A 21122-nucleotide genomic window follows, 5' to 3' on the forward strand; every position below is an offset into this window, starting at 1 on the left:
AGAGAGAGAGAGAGAGAGAGAGAGAGAGAGAGAGAGAGAGAAAGAAAGAAAGAAAGAAAGAAAGAAAGAAAGAAAGAAAGAAAGAAAGAAAGAAAGAAAGAAAGAAAGAAAGAAAGAAAGAAAGAAAGAAAGAAATAGTTCAACTAAAGGGGAGTAAATGATTGCCATGATTTCTCCATGATCTTGAAGCAAGCAGCCACATTTCAGGATTCTGTATTACTGGGAACATCTAAGAACCAGTCAGCTTAATTTGTAGGATGTGAGTTTCAGACTGGACAAAAATGAAAAGTGACAACTCGAACTGCAAGCCAAATGAAGTCAGAATATTTACTGATTTAAAAGAAAAAACACAGGAGCAGCATCAAGAAAATTATATTATCCCTTAAGAATAGCAACATTGCTATTGAAAAATTTCACCACTGTCAGGAAAGGGAAGCTAAAGATTTTAGATAAATTTAGTCACAGATGTGTATTGGCAAACAAAATGCCTGCAAAGAGAAATAATGAAAATGGGAAGTGCAAACATTGCTCTTGTGAACAAAATCCTGTTTCTGAATGAGTTTGTCCAGGGAGGATTAAATAGAAAGAATTCTGTAGTTAATTTATCCTGCATGAGTTCATAACAGGGCAAGACCAAGTTAATTCAATCGTCCAACCAGTGACAAGAAATAGGAAGTACCAGAAAAAGAATGCTAGGCAAACCAGCTTTATTATCCTCATGTGCTCCATGCTGTCACTGTGATATATATTTACAGAGATACTAACCTTTCTTATATCCCTTACTAGGCAATTAGCATACAGGCTTGACGAAGGCTTTCATGAGGATTGAAAAGCTACCTAAAATACTTGCAAAATAAAACATTCGGAGAAAGGATTAAGATAAAAAATGCTGCAAGGTCTTCCTATTTTTTCCCCCTCAGTGCCTCAGAAACGTGACATGTAACAGAATTGTGCAAAATGTGTGCATTTTTACAGTGAATATCAGAAGAGTCTCTTAACTGCCTTCAAGACAAGAGGAACAAAACCCAAATAGATAAAAGATTTCTATCACATGTTCTTATTGGAAAATTATTTATTTTGCTTATGTTTCAACTATACTGTTGACTTTCCAAAGTGATGGGGCATTAACCCCTTACACGACTGCTTTATTTGCTTTAGCACTTAATCCGCTTGCTTCTTTCCTAACATTAGGCCATTCTCGCTTGTATCATTTTACTGAGGGAATAATTCACCTCCTGTTCATTTTCACCTTGAAAGTATTTATAGATTGTAATCATGTCTCTTTTGATATTTTCTTCTCAGCTACTTAATTTAACTCCCTCATTTTCTCATCTAGTTTTTTATAGACTATACTTCATGTTATTTTAGCTGCCCTGTTTGTATTCTTTTTTAATCCCTCTGTATATATCAATACCCTTCCTAAGCCATTAGCTACAAGACTTCATTGCCTGTGCCATTAAAATATATTTTTGTTGGGAACTTTTATCCAAACATAGCTAGAATTCTTTTTGCACATTAAAGTCTACTCTGCAAATTGCTGCATGGGGCTTTGGTTGGCTGTTTGGTTCGTTGGTTGACTCTTAGTAGTTTTCTTAACTATTTTACCTAGTCTCAAAGGGCTCAAAACTGGATACTTTCCATTTCTCTTGTAATAAAAGGAGAAATGCATGAATTCTGCAAGGGTAAGACACAGTCACTGAATTAAAATCATATTTCACTCCCTGAAAGAGACATCTCTGGCTCCAAAAACACACTGGAACAGGAGCTGTGCAGCAGAAAGTGCAACTTTCTGCTGTTGCTTAGAAGATTAGAATTCCACCTCAACCTTCAAAATGCCTTCCAGAATAACTATATATTATTATTCAAAAATGCTCTCTTATTCTACTTATTCTTTTTGCTAATCAGTGCTTATGGCCTGAAGCAAGGAGCTGCTCCAGGTCATATAGCACAAGAGTGGCTTGCTGGCTTGCTGGCTTGTCAGGGTGTGTGGTGTTTTCTTTAGGGTTTCTATTCCCAGTGTATAATGTACTGTGCTGGGGTTGTTGAATCTGATAGCCTTATGGGGACACGGCTGCTGAATCTCCATGCCCCCAGGCCCAACTAGGAGTGAGACTGAGCATGTACTCCCAGTCAAAACGTGAAAACCACCACCACCAACAACAACACATATAGATCAGGACAGACAGAAAACACAGCATTTGGACATGTACAGATGGCCTCATCCTGCTCCTCTCTCTCTGATCAGTAAGTAGGTCCATTAGTGGGACATATCTGGAGATATGTTCAGTGTGGGTCCTTCCAGCAGCTGGACTTACACAGTCCATCCAGTCACTGGATCTATATTCTCAGTGTCACCAGTTGCTGGCAAACGCCTCTAGATGCTTCACTCAAGACACCTGGCTCCTGAGCCACTTCTCCTCCTAGTCCAGCTCAATACTCACTAGCTATCACATAATGACCCATATACCCACCCTCGTCCAGTCACTGGCACCACAGACACATGAACCTGGGACCTGAGGTCCCAGTCTGACTGCTGGTACTGAGAAGTCCACACATAGAATCAGGAGCCCTGCACCAGAAAGACAGTTAGAAATGGGAGAGGACAGGCTGTCCTGATCAGGTGCAGGGCATGGACAGATAAATTCACTGATCAGCAGTCTCTTTACATGCAAACATATCCTTTTTTTCCCCATTATTCCTCTATTTTCCCATGCTTGTTCCTCCCTAAAACATCTAGATCCCACCCCTTCTCCACCTGTGATCCTCCCCTAAACATTCCATAGTAAGTCTTGTGCAACTACAAAAGGATATTCCTCAGCATCCCATAGTGAGTCCTCTACTTGGACTGCAAGTCCATGGACTTTCTAAGTCTCTATCTAAATGTTGAGCTAACGGTAGATGCCAGTAGAGCTAACGACAGATGCCAAGATGTGCCAACTAGATGTCAAGTGTCCTATTTAGTGCAGTGTGAGAGAGAGTGATAAATTAGGCAGACATTGGTTCAGCACTGGAGGTCTAGACACATAGATAGGATCCCTCTTAACTAATTTGAGATTTTTGCAATGTAGATGTCTGTGTTTGAATTCATCGGCCAAATTGAACTGAGAGAAATCTCCTCACGAATCTTTACGTATCTGTACCAGAAGCATTGACATCCAGGTTCCTTATTAAGGCTCCCATTACATTCAGTGGAGACACAGTCAATAAAGTCAATGGAGATAAGAGTTCTATCCTCCAGATTAAACAGATTGACAGCTACTTAACATGAGACTGTGTGACAGACTCTAAAGGGAGCAAGGATGTCAGGCTCAGAAGCACAAAATGACTCTTCATGCTTAGCCAGATGAATCTCACTGAAGAAAGCCTACAGAAAAACAAACAAACAAAGCAAAACAACCAGAAATGCTCCAGTGTTTTGCCCTCCCTCTCTCTTTTTTTTTTTTTTTTTTTTTAATAGATAACAATTTAAACAATTAATTCTACTTAGTTTGAGATCCCTAAGAAACAAAGATGTTATGCTTCAGATATGGAAATATTAGCATGGTACATGACTTGAAATCTGACTAGACTTATATGGTAGTAGATGAGGGCAGAGCAGCAAGGTAGATCTGGGATAATGACACATAACCTGCTCAGATTCCCTCCTTGTGGAGAAATCTTCTCTTCTACCAAATGCTGCATATAAGAATAGAAAATATCCTTGCAATCATCTGGCCAGAGTAAGCAAGACATGACAAAAACACTACTGTTTTACTGATAGATTTTTTACTCATATTTTATAGAGTGATATTACATAGACCTCACCATAAAGAAGGCTGGACCACACGAAATGCTGAATATTTTCTGACAAAGCTCCTCAAGCTGCTGATATTTGAAGGCAAATAGCACATCCCCCACAGATCAGGTCCTTAATGGGTTTATGGCACCATGAGGATATGAAGTGATCTAAGCTATATATTCACACTGCATGTGCTCACACAGCATCAAAACTTTGATAGATGCCTCTGCTATTTGCTCATCCTTAAGGAGCAATGACCTGAATTTTAGCATGTCTAGTAAATTGCTCTAATGTGTGGTGAAAGGGGACTAATGGATACAGTAATTGATTGTTTGATGGATAGCTGGGGAGCCCTTTGATTATGAGTTTTTGCTACGGTCCAAGACATTTTCATTCTCCAGTTAACCCACAGCTGATTGCTCGTGTGAATTATCTCCTCTGACTGAAAAAAAAAAAAAATCAAAAATCATTTTCTTAATAAACATTTCATAAGGAAAAACAAATGGTGGAGGGGGGAAGAAAGAAAGCAGATGTTCGATGCTGATTCTTTTGAAGACATCATAGAGTTGACAGGACAGAGATAGAGATTATCCATGAAATCTGTTTAGGTCAGACAAGAGATCTTTGCTTCTCCAGGATTTACTGCTCAGAATGATATAGGAGGCAGGAAGAAATCATAAGGTCAACTTAAATCAGTCAACGGAGGACCTATATGCGCAAGGAAGATGTACTGAAGTGGGGTGGCTCTTTTAATGTTGGCTTCCTCCCAGATTCTCTCTCCCAGAGTTCTCTCTTTCAAGCTCCAGGCTGTGCTTTCATGCTGTGACAAGGAGGGAGCCTGACCAAAAAATAGAATATCAGCAAATAAACAAAGCTATAATTCCTGGTATGTAATTGGTGAGGGCTGAACTTTGATCCTAGGAAGCTTATGGCAAAATTCTCACAGATTGCAATTGGGTCCTTTTGCTGTCCTTCATGGTAAGTCCCAGAGAGTTACTTTCCATCTCCGCTTAGCTTTATGATACGACATCTGGACTGAACCTGATTTTTTCTGTTTTCTCATGACATATATTTGTAGTTTGGAGTTGCAAGTGTTACTCTTCTCCCCAGTCCAAACCCATTTCCTATCCCTTCACTGTATGGTTTTTTTTTTTTTTATTTGCACTTCAGTCTCCTAAATGGCAAGAGCCTTGAGGAATAAACTTTATTGTTACATGTGATAAATATGCCTGTAGGATTTGTTTTGACTTTTGAAAGGAAATTAAAAAAGAAAAATCTACCAAACAAGATCTGTAACTATTAAAAGTTAAAAAAATCTCCAGTTGAGGTCTGTTAATTTTCTTCGTATTTACAAATTTGAAGAGAATCACACTGACAAAAAGAGCTCTTTGAGTCTCCCCAGACTCGATCCAGCAGATGAACTTTATAAAGCAAGCTTCAGTCAAAAGTAGTTTGCTTCAACAAAGAAAGGAGTCACTATTCAAGCCAATTCCAGTTCTCTTCAGAGCTACACACTTAGTATGCTGAAAACCGTGGCAGTTTTTAAATCCACTTTTATTGAAAAATTGTTCATGAGCAAAATACACAATGTTCTCTATTACTCTCCACCCTGTGTACTTCCCTTGGGCACTGAGATACTCTTATCTTGTTTTCCTAGCTGTTCCTCAAGCATATTTAGATTGTTAGTCTCACAATAGGTATCATTATGTCAATAAGCACAATTTAAACATTAATAGTGTGGTTACGGGCAAAAATGCAACTGATCATATCACATGCTATGAAAGGGGGAATATATACCATGGAATTGGCTTCACTGCTCTTTGTTCTCAATTCTTTCCCAAAGTTCCTAAAGAGATGGGTAGCACAAATAAGACAGCGGTAAAGTAAGAGGGAAAACTAAGAAAGAAAGACACAGCAGAAGCTACGAAAGGGGGTGAATGGGAGAAAGATGAAAAATAAAATATAACTGCAAGGAAGTTAAATGCATATAAAGGATGTTTCTAAATTGCTGAGCTCTCCCCTTCAGGGCCTGAGATAGGAACATCTGCAGATGTTCATCACAAGGAATGGAAAATCAATGCATCATCCAGCTCCCTGCAGCTCAACATCAGACCACTGCAATTGCAAAGGTAGGACCCTCAGTAGTGGAAATGTTCCAGAAGAAAGAATGGGACAGATAAGACAAGGAATCTTTCCAAAATGTAGGTAGCCATTAGATAGGACTATATATTGTTATAACTGTTTCTGTGCAATACCCAAGCCAGGCATTTGGGAGCAAAGTACACAGTGTTTGATTGATAAATCTCATTTACAGACAGAGATTTCTGTCTTCTTCTGAAGAAGAGTTTGCTACTACCTCCTGGCATCCCATCTGCCTTCTGGGAAGAAAATTTTATGGCCACAGGGGATGTCTGGTAACAGTAAGGAAAAGCATTGGTAAAACTGCCTTCCTAGGTAAACACTAAATACACTGGAGATCTGAAACAAGACCAAGCAAGAAAACATTTGGACATCATACACTTCCTGTGCCAAACTGTATGACCTCAACAAGTCCATAATATCACTGCATCATAATATATTTTATCATAATTGCTAAGCTTCATTGTGATTGCCTCCATGGAAAATTCTCTGAGAACCAATGAAGCTACCTGTGGAGATAAGTGACATTTTCATCAGTACAGGAGTATCAATCAGGCTCAGCATTTTTGGTGTTTAAAGAACGTGCACTAGCTTTGCACTGGACCCTTTCCCTTTACTCCCACTCCCCATCCTTTCATTCCTGCTGTTGCTCAGCTCAAGTATAGTTGTGCTAATAGGTAAAAGTCATGGGGCAAATGAAAGAGGACAAGGCTTATTTGGTGATGACTAAAAGCAGGAGAAAATCTTTGAGGAATCTCCTGGGCCTCTCTTCCTAGGATGCTGACACATACTTTTAATTTTGCAGAAAAATGCATTTGACTGCACTGTGCAAAAAGCTCCACTGGTTATCACGTAAGATCCCAGAAATTTTCCAAAGAGGAGCCATGCAAATTCGACTGTTCTGGAGAAGTGTAATTGTTGGTAATTGCATCCTCCTAACCCAAAACTGTCTGACTGAGAAGATGATTGAGTCATGATAGTGACATTCTTCTCCTCCAGTCTCAACCTGCCATATCATGTGAGTGCCTAGTCTAACCCTCCTCAAAAAGTGCTGGTATTCTTACAAAAGAAACGGAGCACTTCCAGCCTTGACTTGCTCAAAAGATGCCTCATAGGTCTTGTGAGTAATAGACCTAGACAAAGAGATCTTGGAAAATGTACGGATTTTGCAGGAACATAAATTTTGACTGAACAAGTGATGAATAAAATGCAGAGCAACATCCTTATATTTTGGGCAAAGAATATATAATCATTCAGTGGTGTTTGTGAAACATGTCAGACTCTGTCAGGAGGAAGGGTTATAAATAAATGTGAGGTAGATATTTAATAATGCTATTTCATATCCATGCAATAATGAACTTTAATTATTTCTCTGGATTTCTTTATTGTAGAAGATGAGTCAAGCCCAGATGTGTAATGAAACTGATTCTGGCATTGCAGCATTTTCTTTAGAGGTGGTTGAAAGAGTTCTAAGGATCACTTGCCTTTTTTTTTTTTTTTTTTTTTTTTTTCCTTCTGGAGTTTCCTTCATGCATTTAACCCAGAATTTAACTTTCCCATAACCCCCCCTTGCAAAAATTTGTTAAATAACAAATTTAACTCCCCCTTGCATGAGTGCAAGGAACTTTCACAATGGAAAAGATTTTACAAACAAGCACTCTTCTTGCATCTCTTGCCTTATGGTGAAGCTCAACTCATCCTTACTGCCTTACTGTGCTCAGTGCAGTAATGTGCCAAGAGTTGTGATGGTATGTAAAAAACTTTATGCATATATTTGCTTTCAGAATCTATGAAAGCTAATTTACAGCTTATCAGCAAACTTCTAAAAAAATGTTTGTGCCAGGGAACAAGTAGATTGATTTGTTTCCTAATGTGACACTGGGGACTAACAGAGAATATCAAAAGAAAAATTCAAAGCCATTAAATATAATGATGTTGGATAAAAAGAAAGTCCTCACGTGATATACCTCACTCATTCACTCATTCAAATACTTGAATTTGCTAAGTGCTTGAGACATCTTCTAAAATGCAGAACTGGAGAGTTTTCCCTATAATCTAGTCCTGTTTTACATCACCTCTTAAATACAATTTTTCATAAAAAGAAATAAAATAACCATAACAAAATATTTGCCCAAACACCCCCAAAACCTCAGCCATATTAAAACAGAGTCACAGTCTAGTTGAGGGTGGAAGGGACTTCTGGAGATGGAATTGCCAGAGTCCTCTGCTTGAAGCCAGGTCAACTACAACAAGTTGCTTGTTGGGATGGATGGGATGCCATCCATCTGGAATTTGAGCATATCCTTGAGCCTGTCCTTCTCTTTTTGTGGTTACTAATTTATTTTCTGCAATGTTTTCCAGACTCCTACAGCTGTGGGCAGGGGGAGCAGTACAAAGCAGGTTTACTGCTGGTGAGGTGTGAGACAGAGGGGGAGATTCAGGAAGGCAGAAGGGTGATTAAAGGGATTTTGTGTGAGCTCGAGTCTCTATAGGGGGGCAGTGCCTAGAAGCTTGGAAGCAATAAGCAATACTAGGAGGGAAAGCAGGTTTTATTGTTTTTATTGTGACTGCTACTATCTCCATGCGCAAAACAAAACACTTTTCAAAACAAGCAGGATTAGTGGAGGGCATGAATACAAATGCCGTCCTACATGCAAAGGATGCACATTTGTAAGATAAGAAGTATTGGAGACAAAGCATATGAATAAAAGAAAAGAAGAAAAAGCGCATTTAACCAACTTGAAGTTTTTGAAGGAAAAGTGGTTCCCTTTGGAAGGACACACCAACAAACAAACAAATCCTAGTAGGGGCCAAGCAGAAGGCATTACAGAATCACAGAATAGTTAAGGTTGGAAGGGACCTCTACAGATCATCTAGTCCAACCTTCCTGCTCAAGCAGGCACACCTACAGCATGTGGCAAAGGGTGGCATCCAGGTGGGTTTTGAAGACCTCCAGAGTAGGAGACTCCACAATCTCCCTGGGCAGCCTGTTCCACTGCTCTGTCACCCTCACAGCAAAGAAGTTCCTCCTCACCTGTAGACAGAACTTCCTGTGCTCCAGCTTATGGCCATTACCCCTCATCCTATCGCTGGCCACCAGTGAGAACAGCTTGTCCCCTTCCTCCCTGCATTCTCCCTTCCTAAACTTACACATATTAATCATATCCCCTCTGAGCCGTCTCTTCTCCAGAGAAAAAAGGCCCAGCTCACTCAGCCTCTCTTCATACGAGAGATGTTCCATTCCCTTAATCATTCTGGTTGCCCTTCTCTGGACCCTCTTGAGAAGCTCCATGTCCCTCTTATACTGGGGAGCCCAGAACTGCACACAGTACTCCAGGTGCGGCCTCACCAGAGCTGAGTAGAGGGGCAGAATCACCTCCCTTGACCTGCTGGCAACACTCCTCCTGATGCAGGCCAGGATCCCATTGGCCTTCTTGGCCACGAGGGCACACTGCTCACTCATGGTTAACTTGGTGTCAACCAGGACTCCCAGGTCCCTCTCCGTGGAGGTGCTTTCCAGCAGGTCCACCCCTAATCTGTACTGATGCCTGGGGTTATTCCTCCCCAGGTGCAGGACCCTGCACTTGTCCTTATTGAACCTCATGAGGTTCCTCTCTGCCCAACTCACCAGCCTGTCCAGGTCCCTCTGGATGGCAGCACAGCCCTCCGGAGTGTCGGCCACTCCACCCAGCTTGGTGTCATCTGCAAACTTGGTAAGGGTGCATTCCGTGCCCTCGTCCAGGTCATTGATGAACAAATTGAACAGCACTGGGCCCAGCACTGACCCCTGGGGGACACCACTGGCCACAGGCCTCCAACTGGACTCGGCCCCATTTATCACCACCCTCTGAGCTCTGCCATCCAGCCAGCTCTCGATCCACCGCACCGTGCACTCATCTAGTCCATTCTCCCGGAGCTTCTGTATGAGGATATTATGGGAGACAGTGTCAAAAGCCTTGCTGAAGCAAGGTAGACAACATCCACAGCTCTCCCCTCGTCCAGCCAGCCTGTCATCCCATCATAGAAGGCTATGAGGTTCGTCAGACATGACTTCCCCTTGGTGAATCCATGCTGACTGCTCCTCAGCAGCTTCTTCTCCTCCAGATGCCTGGAGATTCTCTCTAGGATGAACTGCTCCATCACCTTTCCAGGGACAGAGGTGAGGCTGACCGGCCTGTAATTGCCCGGCTCCTCCCTCTTGCCCTTTTTGAAGACTGGAGTGACGTTGGCTCTCTTCCAGTCCTCGGGCACCTCCCCTGCTCTCCAGGACCTCTCAAAGATGATGGAGAGAGGCTGAGCAATAACCTCGGCCAATTCCCTCAGCACTCTTGGTGCATCCCATCTGGGCCCAGAGATTTTTGAGTGGCCAGTTTGCCTAAGTGATCCCTAACCGAATCCTTCTCAACTCGCGGAAGGTCTTCCTCTAGCATTAATGGGTCAGTGCAAGACATGGGTCAGTGCAAGACCTCCTCTTCCACCCCATCTCCTTACAAATTTTATCTCTACCTCTATGGTTCATCGAGCCTTCTCTTCCACCTGAGTGCTATAAAGCAAGACTCCTGCATCCCATGAAGAAGTTAATTGGATGCCAGCAGATGGCACTCTGGAGTGCTCAGTATCCCACTTTCCCAGCATGGTTCTCAGCATCCGCTGGGAAAGGGTTTTCTGCACATGGCTCCTCAGTGGGGCTTTAATCATACTTGAATAAAGGGGTCATCGAAGCAGAGCGCACAAGGGGGCCATCAAACTTCCCGGCCTTCAGTTTCAAGAAGAGGCCAGTATGTCATGGTGCACACAAAGCCAAATTCCCACTCCCTTCACTTAAGTCATCCAACCCATGAAGAACTGCTGGGTTCAAAGAGGGAGAAAACACCTTCCTTACTCACCAGAAAGCAGTAGTGCTTGGAAGGAGGTCTTTGATTACTTTTGTTTTTTCGTTTGTTTTAGAGCAATCATTTATGTTTCTCAGTGTGCCACTATTTATTCCTTTTTGCAGAACTACCCCTATACAGGGGGAAAAAAAGAAAAGAAAAAAAAAAAAAAAAAGAAAGAAGAAAGAAAAGGAAAGAAACAGAAATCCTTCCCAAAGCAAGGACTGACAGCTTCAGCTCCAGTTGCATTAAGTGGAATATTTAGCTTAGCTAGGGTAGGAGCCATCTCAATAATTTCATTTCACTCTGTGAGTCCAGACTGAACAACAGTATAAAACAATATTGAAGCTATTCATTTTAACCAAGGCAGGGATGCAAATCAAAATAACAGAGCCAGGGCTTAAATATATTAGAAGCAAAATCTGCAACTTTCACCCATGGAATACTGGATTCATGAAAAAGCATTTTTTTTCCCCTCCAACTCATCACATGAATATGGAAAATGGTGTATTTTTTTTTTCTATCATGAAAAATAATGCATGTGTGCATTATCTCTGCATGACCCATGTGGAAAAGCAAACACTGCTATGCTCAAACCATCCTAGCTCCCTTCAAGCCCTGGGGGAAGATGAGAGCTTGGTCCAAGCATGGAGATATGAGCAGTGAGAACAGGGAAACACTCCCTTGTTTCAAACCTGTTTGATGCCAAGCGAGAAACAGCGGCTGGAGAAATCTCTGAAAATCTAAAGAAACTGCAAGCCCATTTCCACTACACAGGCATCTTTGCAAAAGACAGAGAGAGTTACAAGGGAAAGCATGAGTCTGTGTTTATCTCTGTACACATTTATTTTATTTATTATGCCGACTATTGCTATCAGCTTAAAAATAACGGTTTGCAACACCATCTGCAGCACATCCCTTATTTCACAGATCCCAGAGCACCTCATGAAGGAACTAAGTATAAATCCCTTTTCTGGGACATGTTTAGCTTTGTGGTGGAACTCCAAAGGTATTTGAGCAACACTACATCATCGTAGTAATTGAAGATAAAACTCTAAAATGGAAAAAAAAAAAAAAAAAAAAATCAGTGGCAATTTAATTGGGCAAATGATGCAAAATTTATTATATGGCACCCACACTTAGGACTGAAGGGGGTCAAATATCTTTAAGCTATATGGTAGCAATAGCATCTGTTATTGAAAATCTGAAAGTACATCAGATAGAGCCTGGAAAGGTCACTTAAGACTGCTTTTATCATCACACCAGTAACACAAGCATTAACCTATTTTTAAATATTTTTTAAGAGAAAAATACCACTGCCAACAGCCTTTAATCATGTGATAAATGCAGCCATCAAAGAGAGTTTAGAAGAATACAGCTTCCTTCCTTTCAATAATCTACTTGCACAGGGTGGGGGCAAAATGTATTAAATAAGTCTTCATTCAATTTGAACAAGGTGACACCAGTTCCTGCACAGTTTTAGCCAGGCCTCCTGAGTTGGCCTGAAAGTACCCATCATTATTTGCAATATCCCTTAAATGCAGCAGTTGGAATGAGAAGGGGGCAGTGCAGCTATCTAGAGAGCTGCTATCACAAGCAAACAACAACAACAAATATATATATATATATTTGTTATATATATAAATATATATATATATATATATATATATATATTTACAGAGCTGTCACCAGCTATGGCGAAATAATGCAGGCATCTGCTGAATTGCATTATCCACAGGAGCCCCTGGGCTCGAGATTTGCTCTCCCTGCTTTGCTGCGGAGAAGCAAAAAGGATCCTGTCCTCTGCCTTCATCCTCTGCCCACAGGAAGAAAAATGAAAAAAAAAAAAAATTGCTCCTTTCTCATTCACAAAAAAACAAAACAAAACAAAAAAAAAAAGAAAAAACAAAAAAAAACAAAACAAAACAAAACAAAACAAAAAAACCCTGCAGTGGGACTTGGAACTTTCCTGTAGATTTTTACATGTGTTGAAGTCCCAAGCTCTCTTATTTAGTGTCAATCCCAGCATGGTCAGACACAACAAATAGTGGCAACACTCCACATTTTACATCATTTTGCCCAATTTGTCAATAAGGATGGAAGACTCTTCCATTTAATTCCTGCTCCCCGGCTTTCTGACCCATCAGAGAAGGAGTTGAGGGTTTAGCAAGAAAAGTAACATCTCCTCAAACAGAGTTTCTCACAGGCATTTTCCTTGACAAGATTATGGGCATGCTAAGCAGCTGCCAATTAAACAAAAGCAAGGATGATTATATTCCAATCCACTTATTAAACTACTGTATCAGAATATATTGCCTTACCTTTAAACAGGCAGGAAGGGGAGGAAATTAAAAAACAAAAAACAAAAAAAAACAAACAAAAAAAAAGCAAAACCAAAACCAGATTGTTTTAGGAATATTGCTTTAATAACTACCTTTAAAACCAAACAGAACAAAACAGAAAACCCATACATGACATCAAGAAAAAAAAATCAAAACAAAACAAAACAAAAAACAACTGACCCATTTAAATGCTTCTCTTTGACAGGGCAATGAACGGAGGAGTGGGGTGATTAAAATATGTCTCTAATTGGATATGCATTTATTTAGAAGAAAAGTTGACATTATTGAAGGAAGACACTTTTCCATGGGAGTCACTAGGTACTAAACAACCTTGAAAAGACATAGTCATCACGATCATATAGGCAGGATATATTATGGCCAAAGCTAAGTCTTGATTACCTGAGATATAGCAGCCAGACTGGAACTTTAAGAGCTGGGGTGAGTGCTAAGATAAGATGTTATAGTCAGTAAGATGAATGAGTAAACAAAAAGCTCCACTTGCCAGGCAAAAAGAAGCTGTATTTTGAGTGTGAGAAATTAAATTTTTCATTTCAGAAAAATGCACTCTGCAATCTCTCTAAAAAGCTGAAGATGGCTTCAAACTGAGCTTTGGCCTTCTGGCATGAAGAATCCCTTCTGCATTAAGGAGCCATCAGAGCATATCAGTCAAAATAATCCACTGGCATTTGCTTAGCCCACAAGTTCTTTGGCGTGGCACAGTCCAAAAGTTCTGTTCATACATTTCCTGTGACATGGACGCTCTTGAACAGGGTCCACAGATACTACAAGAGCTGCCATAATGAGAGTAAAAATTGAAACCAGAGACCAAGAGTAACCAGAGTGATCACACTCATACACAGATTATGCCAATGATATTGTCAAGAGATTATTCACTCATATACACAAGGATTAGATTTTGTTGTCCTAAACGAGAATTATGTGTTATGCATATAAAAAGAACAACTTTGAAAACACAGGAAGAAAGGGAGAAATGATACTTCCTGTGAGAAGGAAGTCCATTTAAAGCGTGAATAAATTGATGCAGTCAGGATAAAGAAACTCATATATGTAAATAGAGGTTTATTACTCATTTTTATGCTTCTAAGAAAACATAATTTCCTGACCTGTGAAGGAAGGGTCAAGTAGGCTTATGGCAGATGAGACAAAGACATATATTTTGGCAACCACCATGTTCCAGAGTACTAATTATATTTCCCTTTCTCCGTGGAGACAGGAAACGAAGAGGAATGCCATTACACTATGAGAATTACTGTAATTTTAATTTCTAAAAATTGCCAAGAGAGTTTCATCTTAACAAAAGCAACAAAAAAATCTGGCTAGATTTTTAGAATGCTTTAAAATTCATTCTCATCTACAACATTCCCTCGCTTTCGCCTCTTACTTTGAGAAGATTCTCAGGCCACTAAAAAAGTTGATGTGATAAGAAAGCCCAGCTTCCTTCATCTTCATCAAAGAGTAGAAGGCTAAGTGTCATCATTGAAAATCTTGGAAGAATCAAGGTAGCCTGAAGAAATGTCATAGATAAAGAGGGACAAACTGGATTTTCCACATTAGGTGATTCAAAAGGACTGGGTCCTTAAGAGCCCTCAGCTTTTCAAGTCAGCCTGCTGTCACTTGAACTTATTCAGCTATGAGCATAACAAAATACTCTTTTAATGGGAAGGAGATGACATTAGATCCAGAATGAATATAATAAAAATAAGATTCCTTATGCTCAAAGGGCTTATTAGCTATCTTCTGTTAATTATCTCCAGACTATCATTTCTTATAACATTATGGAAAGTCGATACTGTACTATTAAAAAATCATTGTATTTGATGATGTCCAATTCTTGCCCTACAGGAGGTATTCAGCCCAAGAGCACAATTTTGTCCAGGTATCCAACCTTTCCTACTGTGGACCACATGGTCCTCGGCCTTTCTCATTTTCACAGTGGCCATGGAGAAGTAATCCCAGAAATACACTCTTTCCCAAATCCAAAGCAGGATGTCTGCCTTGTATCAAGATACATTCATAGAGGGGAAAAAGTGCAGTAGTTGACACAATTTACTTTAACAATGATCATCTAGATTAGTACAAATATACCTTGCAGTACATACAGTAACACACACTTGCAGAATAGAACCTTTCTGTCTACACACAAATAAATGTATGCAAATATATAGTTGATTAAGAATTTATATAATTTCAGGTTGAGAGGAATTTTTCAACAAATGCCTTCATTTGCCTTTATGAATAAATAAACCAAATTAAAAACTACTTACAGCAAAGCTGAAGTTTCACTTTTCAATTTTTACTTATTATCTGGTACTAGGTAATTAATTACTTCCCAAAACAAACATACTACAACTGTGTCACCAAATGCCCTACCTCTCCCACCCACCAACAAGAGAGAAAAAATTAGATACATGAATATTGGAAAGCTAGCACTCTTCAAATGGCTGGATGGATTATGGAAGAACCGTGGATGTTGTCTACCCTGACTTCATCAAGTTTTTCGACACATTCTCCCATAATATTCTCATAGGGAAGCTCCAGAAGTGTGGGTTAGATATGCAGGCAGTGAGTCAGATTGAGAACTGGCTGGATGGCAGACCTTGGAGGGTGGTGATAAATGGGGCCGAGTCCAGTTGGAGGCCTGTGGCCAGTGGTGTCATCCAGGGGTCAGTACTGGGCCCAGTGCTGTTCAATTTGTTCATCAATGACCTGGACGAGGGCACAGGGCACACCCTGAGCAAGTCTGCAGATGATCCGAAGTTGGGTGGAGTGGCCGACACTCCGGAGGGCTGTGCTGCCATCCAGAGGGACCTGGACAGGCTGGTGAGTTGGGCAGAGAGGAACCTCATGCGGTTCAATAAGGACAAGTGCAGGGTCCTGCACCTGGGGAGGAATAACCCCAGGCATCAGTACAGATTAGGGCTCGACCTGCTGGAAAGCACCTCCACGGAGAGGGACCTGGGAGTCCTGGTTGACACTAAGTTCTGGGCTCCCCAGGACAGGAGGGACGTGGAGCTTCTAAAGAGGGTCCCGTGGAGATCTGATTGCTTAAAGATGATTAAGGGACTGGAGCATCTATCTTATGAGGAAAGACTAAGCAAGCTGAGCCTGTTTAGCCTGGAGAAGAGAAGACTGAGAGGGGATCTGATCAATATGTATAAATACCTGAGGGGAGAATGTAGGGAAAAAGGGGTCAAGCTATTCTCAATGGTGCCAATGACGGGACAAGGACAAGTTGAAACACAGTAAGTTCCATCTCCAGGTGAGGAAGAACTTCTTTCCTTTGAGGGTGACAGAGCCCTGGAACAGGCTGCCCAGGGAGGTTGCGGATTCTCCTTCCCTGGAGGTGTTCAAATCCACCTGGATGTGACCCTGTGTCACATGCTCTCGGTGTCCCTGCTAGAGCGGAAGGACTAGATCATCTGTAGAGGTCTCTTACAAACTCAACCATCCTGTGATTATGTGATTTGAATCTGCTACAATTAGCTGTACTAAATCATAAATAAAGCAAAGTAATGTTCGAATCAAGACTGTATGTGCATCAAAGTCGAGAGTTCACTGTGTGGTCTCACAGCACCAGTATATCAGGTGCCCTGAACATATGTAGTATTTTGCACTACTGTATAGGGTATTAACTTTAATGCCTTAATATATGTGCAGTCTGGTCCAGTTATGGTTGCTGGGGGAACTATAATTTTGAACATTCTTACCAATCTGCAGCTGGAAAAATAAAAATAAAAAGTACAAGGAAAAAAAAAATAATATCACTGCACTCCTCCAGCAAGAGTTTATGCATTTCTCTCCTTTTATCCTGGAAAGAGGAAGACAAGAAGACAAATGGTAGCTTGAAGTTGCTAGTGCACAGGAACCAGTTCAGATACATTGGAATAGAAATGGGAATGAAATCACATGTGTCCTAAGCCTTACACAGTATCACCGAGAACCTTCTTAGTTTTCATAAAGCAGCAAAGTTGAACACTGGCACTTACTTGCAAGTGGAAGGGACAAAGAAGAAAAACATCTCTAGCTGAGCCACTTTAACCCAATCTCTCCTACTGTTGCATGATCCAATTACTACTACAGCCCCCAAATGAGCAGGATTCTTGACCATTTTAAGGCAGATAGTTTTGCCTCTGGCTTGATCATTTTTCATCCTCTCCTTTGCATACACCCTCACCACTAGCGGAATCCATGATTTAAGTACTTCTCCCCACATCTTGCTTCCTTTATCCATTAGACCTCTTCATCCTCTTAGCACTTGTTAATGGCCACATTTGCAGCATAGCCACAGCAATGCAAACATGCAGTCATCTTGGCCAGACCACCCTGAGCTGTTCCCACTTCTGCAATCCACTCTGTTGCAAACTGACATCTAAAAAAACTGGTTAGACATGCAAGAAGTAGAATAATATACATGCCACAAACAAAACAAAACAAAACAAAAACAGATGCATAAAAAACCTCCACTTTCCTTGAGTGTCAAACCATCAAAATGAATAAGGATTTGACCTCAGTGGGACGTGGCTAAGATTCGAGACTATTGTTTAAGGTTAATGACCATAAAAATACCTATGTTCAACACTGATTGTCAGCTGGTGGCTGAAAATAAGTTGTAAAATTGCCATGAATGCCTAACTGAAAAGAGACATTTGTGCACCATCACTCCAAGGTGGTGTACAAATGGGACCATTTGACAGGGTTAGAAGAATACATTAGCAATTTGGTTCACAAAGGCCTTAGGTTCATTGATCTAAAATTAACAAAGTGACAAGATCTGATGTAGAATCATAGCTGTTGGAAGTCCATCTAATATTAAAGCACTGATCCATTGATTTGCCATAATTGTGTGGTCTTCCTTGAAATCATTTTGCCCTTCCTTACTAAGAAACAGGAATGTGACAAAGCAAAACATTTTCCTATACAAGTCAAATAGGATTTCATAGATTCAAAGAATTGTTAAGGTTGGAAGGGACCTCTAGAGGTCGTCTAGTCCAATCCTCCTGCACACACATGATCACCTAGACCATGTGGCACAGGACTGTCTCCAAGGAGATTTTGAGTTATCTCCAAGGAAGGAGATTCCACAACCTCTCTTGGCAATCTGTCCTGATTTAGTAAACCAGGTGGCATGACAACTGGAGGAATGAAGATTCATTGGGAAAGCAGAAAATCTGCTAACTGCCCCTCACAGAAATTGCACTGTTATCAATAATAATTATGAAAATTAAGCATCAGGTTCTGTTTTTTTGGCGGTGTGATATCAGCTTAAAATATTTAAAAGTCGTTCTGCATGTACGGTTTACAAGGCCAACTTAATATGTGGTGGACTCATACTACAGCAAATTGCTCTACTGTCATCAAATCTTTCATCAAAATCTGTGGAGATTTTGCCTGTGTTCACACTCATATACAATCAGGTACATATTTTATATGTGTGTATACACATATCTATGCATATACATGGATATACCATCTTTATATTCTTAATCACAGACTCATATTAATTTAACTCTGTTGTATAAATATATATATATAAGCATGCAAGTATACCTCTGTCTTTATATATGCATACAATTATATGCAATTACATATAGTATTTTTAATAAAGCTCCTAAAGAGGGTAAAAACAGAAAAAAAAAAACAACTCTTTTTTGCTCATGTAGTTAATTGTTAACCATGTACCATTACTACCATGTAATGCAGCTGAAGGACACAGAACAGATGATTCCTCTTAAAACAGAGCACAGACTTGATAAAAAACAACCAACCACCAAACAAAAACCTCCTCACTTATTTTTAAGAATTTGCACTTAGAGTACAATTTCTTTTTAGCTCTAAGTGTGGTGTCCCAGAAGCGGATGAGCAGACTGTTTTTTGGTACATTCCTGAATATACAAAACACTGCAAAATGCTCATCAAGAAGAGTAGTTCCTGGGGAGCAACGGGAAATGAAGAGAACTGTTTTTTGTGGGTTTTTTTTTTTTTTTTTTTTTTTTTTTTTTTTGTGTGTGTGTTTTTTTTTGTCTGTTTATTTTCCTGAGTTATGCACCTTCTGCCATCAAACATGTCATGCACTACAAGCTGAAATACAAAACCACCCCATCGGCTTCAGTGTGCAATGTACTATTCAACATTATTAGTGCACTTTGATGATAGTGTTTTTTTAGTAACATACACACAAACACAGACTTACCTGTTTGCTACTTCTTTGCCCAGTAGGAAGTAAAGCTTTGGATTTCTCTGCTATTTTCTGTCAAATAAAAAAAAAAAAAAAGGAAAAGACACTGAGAAATGCAGTCTAAATATTTAGGGAAAAAGTCATATAAGTCATGTGAAGTGATTTTTTCTGCTTTTTAAATAAAAGAATGTTTTAAAAGCTGTATCATTTGGAAAAGAAGAAATATAACCACATTTAAAAGTTTGGTCTTGAAGGAATTAAAACTCTTTAAAGCTTCCTGAATGACAAGGTTATCAAAATTGAAATATGCATTTAAGGAATGACAGCTAGGATGTGGATAAGTAGCAATTTACCACTCAGATTGGTTTCCTGACGCAACCGGGCACTCACAAAATGCAGTGGCTAATTTTGGCACTTCTATACTGATGACAGTTTAAAAAAAAAAAAAAAAAAAAAGCATAAAACATGTAAGATGGATTGTATAGGAGCTTAAAAAAGGTGTGTGTATGTGGGGGTGAGCACTCTACCTGAAGCCTTCCAAATTCTCATTTAATGGGGAAAAAAGTCATTTAATTTAAGCCTCCACACTTGGGCTTTGGAACAGGACAGTAAAGAATTAAAATAAAAGATGATTCTATAGATAGCACAATGCTATTATATAATATACATCCTGTTATATAATATACATCCTGTTAAATTTCCCCCAGCAAGCTTTCAGAAATCAAATGGAAGAGAATGGTGCTGATAAACTAGATAAACTTGAAGTTGCATGTTGCCAGCCAAATTTCATTATGCCTGTATAATGCCAGTTTACCTTCCTATGAGTTGCACACATGTGCCAAACTAATTGGAGGAGTGTAAGAAAGCAACTGGAGTATGCCCAGATTTTGGGTGTTTTATTTAAAAGCTTGCCCTTGGTGACAACTCCAACCCATTAGATGCGTTTGGAAATCTTATGGCATTAGTTATACACCATAGCAGAAACATAATGTGGGTTAAATGTTAAAGTTCAATAACAATATTGGCTGCACATTTCTTGTAAATAGAAAACACGGGGGGTGAGGAAAATGTGCAATCAGCTCTCCATTTCTCCAGAAACTGGAGACACATCAAACCAATGTCATGGCCATGTCACAAGGTACCTCTGAATGTCCACCAGACCCACAGGCATCAAATTCTTCCTGTTTCTACTCCTGGATCATTCTTCAGTTGCATAACCCAATATAATTATACAGGGCTTGGCAGTGATACAAGAAAAGAGGAAGAACTACATGTGGGAAGCTCTGTGGAGATGGTCCACAGTCCTGGGCTCTCCATTTGCTCCTGCTCCACACATTCCCAAATTGACACACTAAGGTCTGCAAGCTCCTCACCTTCTGCACAGCCCCGTACCGCTGGATGGCATCAGACAGCTGGTTCTTCAACCTGTCCAGCTGCAGTCGCTCTTGCTGTATTGGAAAGATAAGGGTGAATAAAGTCATGCGGGCAGGTCTGTAGGGACAAATCAATTAGTAGGTTCTGTTTGTCTGTGACCAGGGGTAACAGTCCTGGTAGGACACACCAGATAAACAAGATAGGCAAAACCCGTACTAAAATTCAATTTCATTAGGGTTACCAGGACAAAGTTTTATTTGTCAAGGTAGCACAAGATGCTTTGTGTCAAGCCAAAACAATGCCAAAAATCTCAAATTCTAAAGTATTCACTGAAATATTGAAGTCATGACTGCAGTGTGGTTTACTACCCAAGCTGGACACTTTCCTTGCAAGGAATATACAGCATTGCTGTCCTGCCCAGT

At 40.1% G+C, this 21122-nt stretch overlaps 1 protein-coding gene across 2 annotated transcripts in view; it reads right to left on the reverse strand.

Annotated features, from left to right (window-relative positions):
• TSNARE1 (t-SNARE domain containing 1) overlaps positions 1-21122 on the reverse strand; it is a 362567-nt gene that overhangs the window by 205571 nt on the left and 135874 nt on the right. For both annotated transcript variants that reach the window (XM_026047164.1, XM_026047163.1), the window contains exons 6-7: positions 20700-20774; positions 19342-19398 (exon numbers count right to left, since the gene is read on the reverse strand). In XM_026047164.1, the coding sequence (XP_025902949.1) occupies positions 19342-19398; positions 20700-20774 (132 nt within the window). The remainder of the gene's footprint in view (positions 1-19341; positions 19399-20699; positions 20775-21122) is intronic.

This window comes from Nothoprocta perdicaria, unplaced genomic scaffold, assembly GCF_003342845.1.
Source record: "Nothoprocta perdicaria isolate Ctin4 unplaced genomic scaffold, notPer1 scaffold_48, whole genome shotgun sequence".
NCBI lineage: Eukaryota > Metazoa > Chordata > Aves > Tinamiformes > Tinamidae > Nothoprocta > Nothoprocta perdicaria.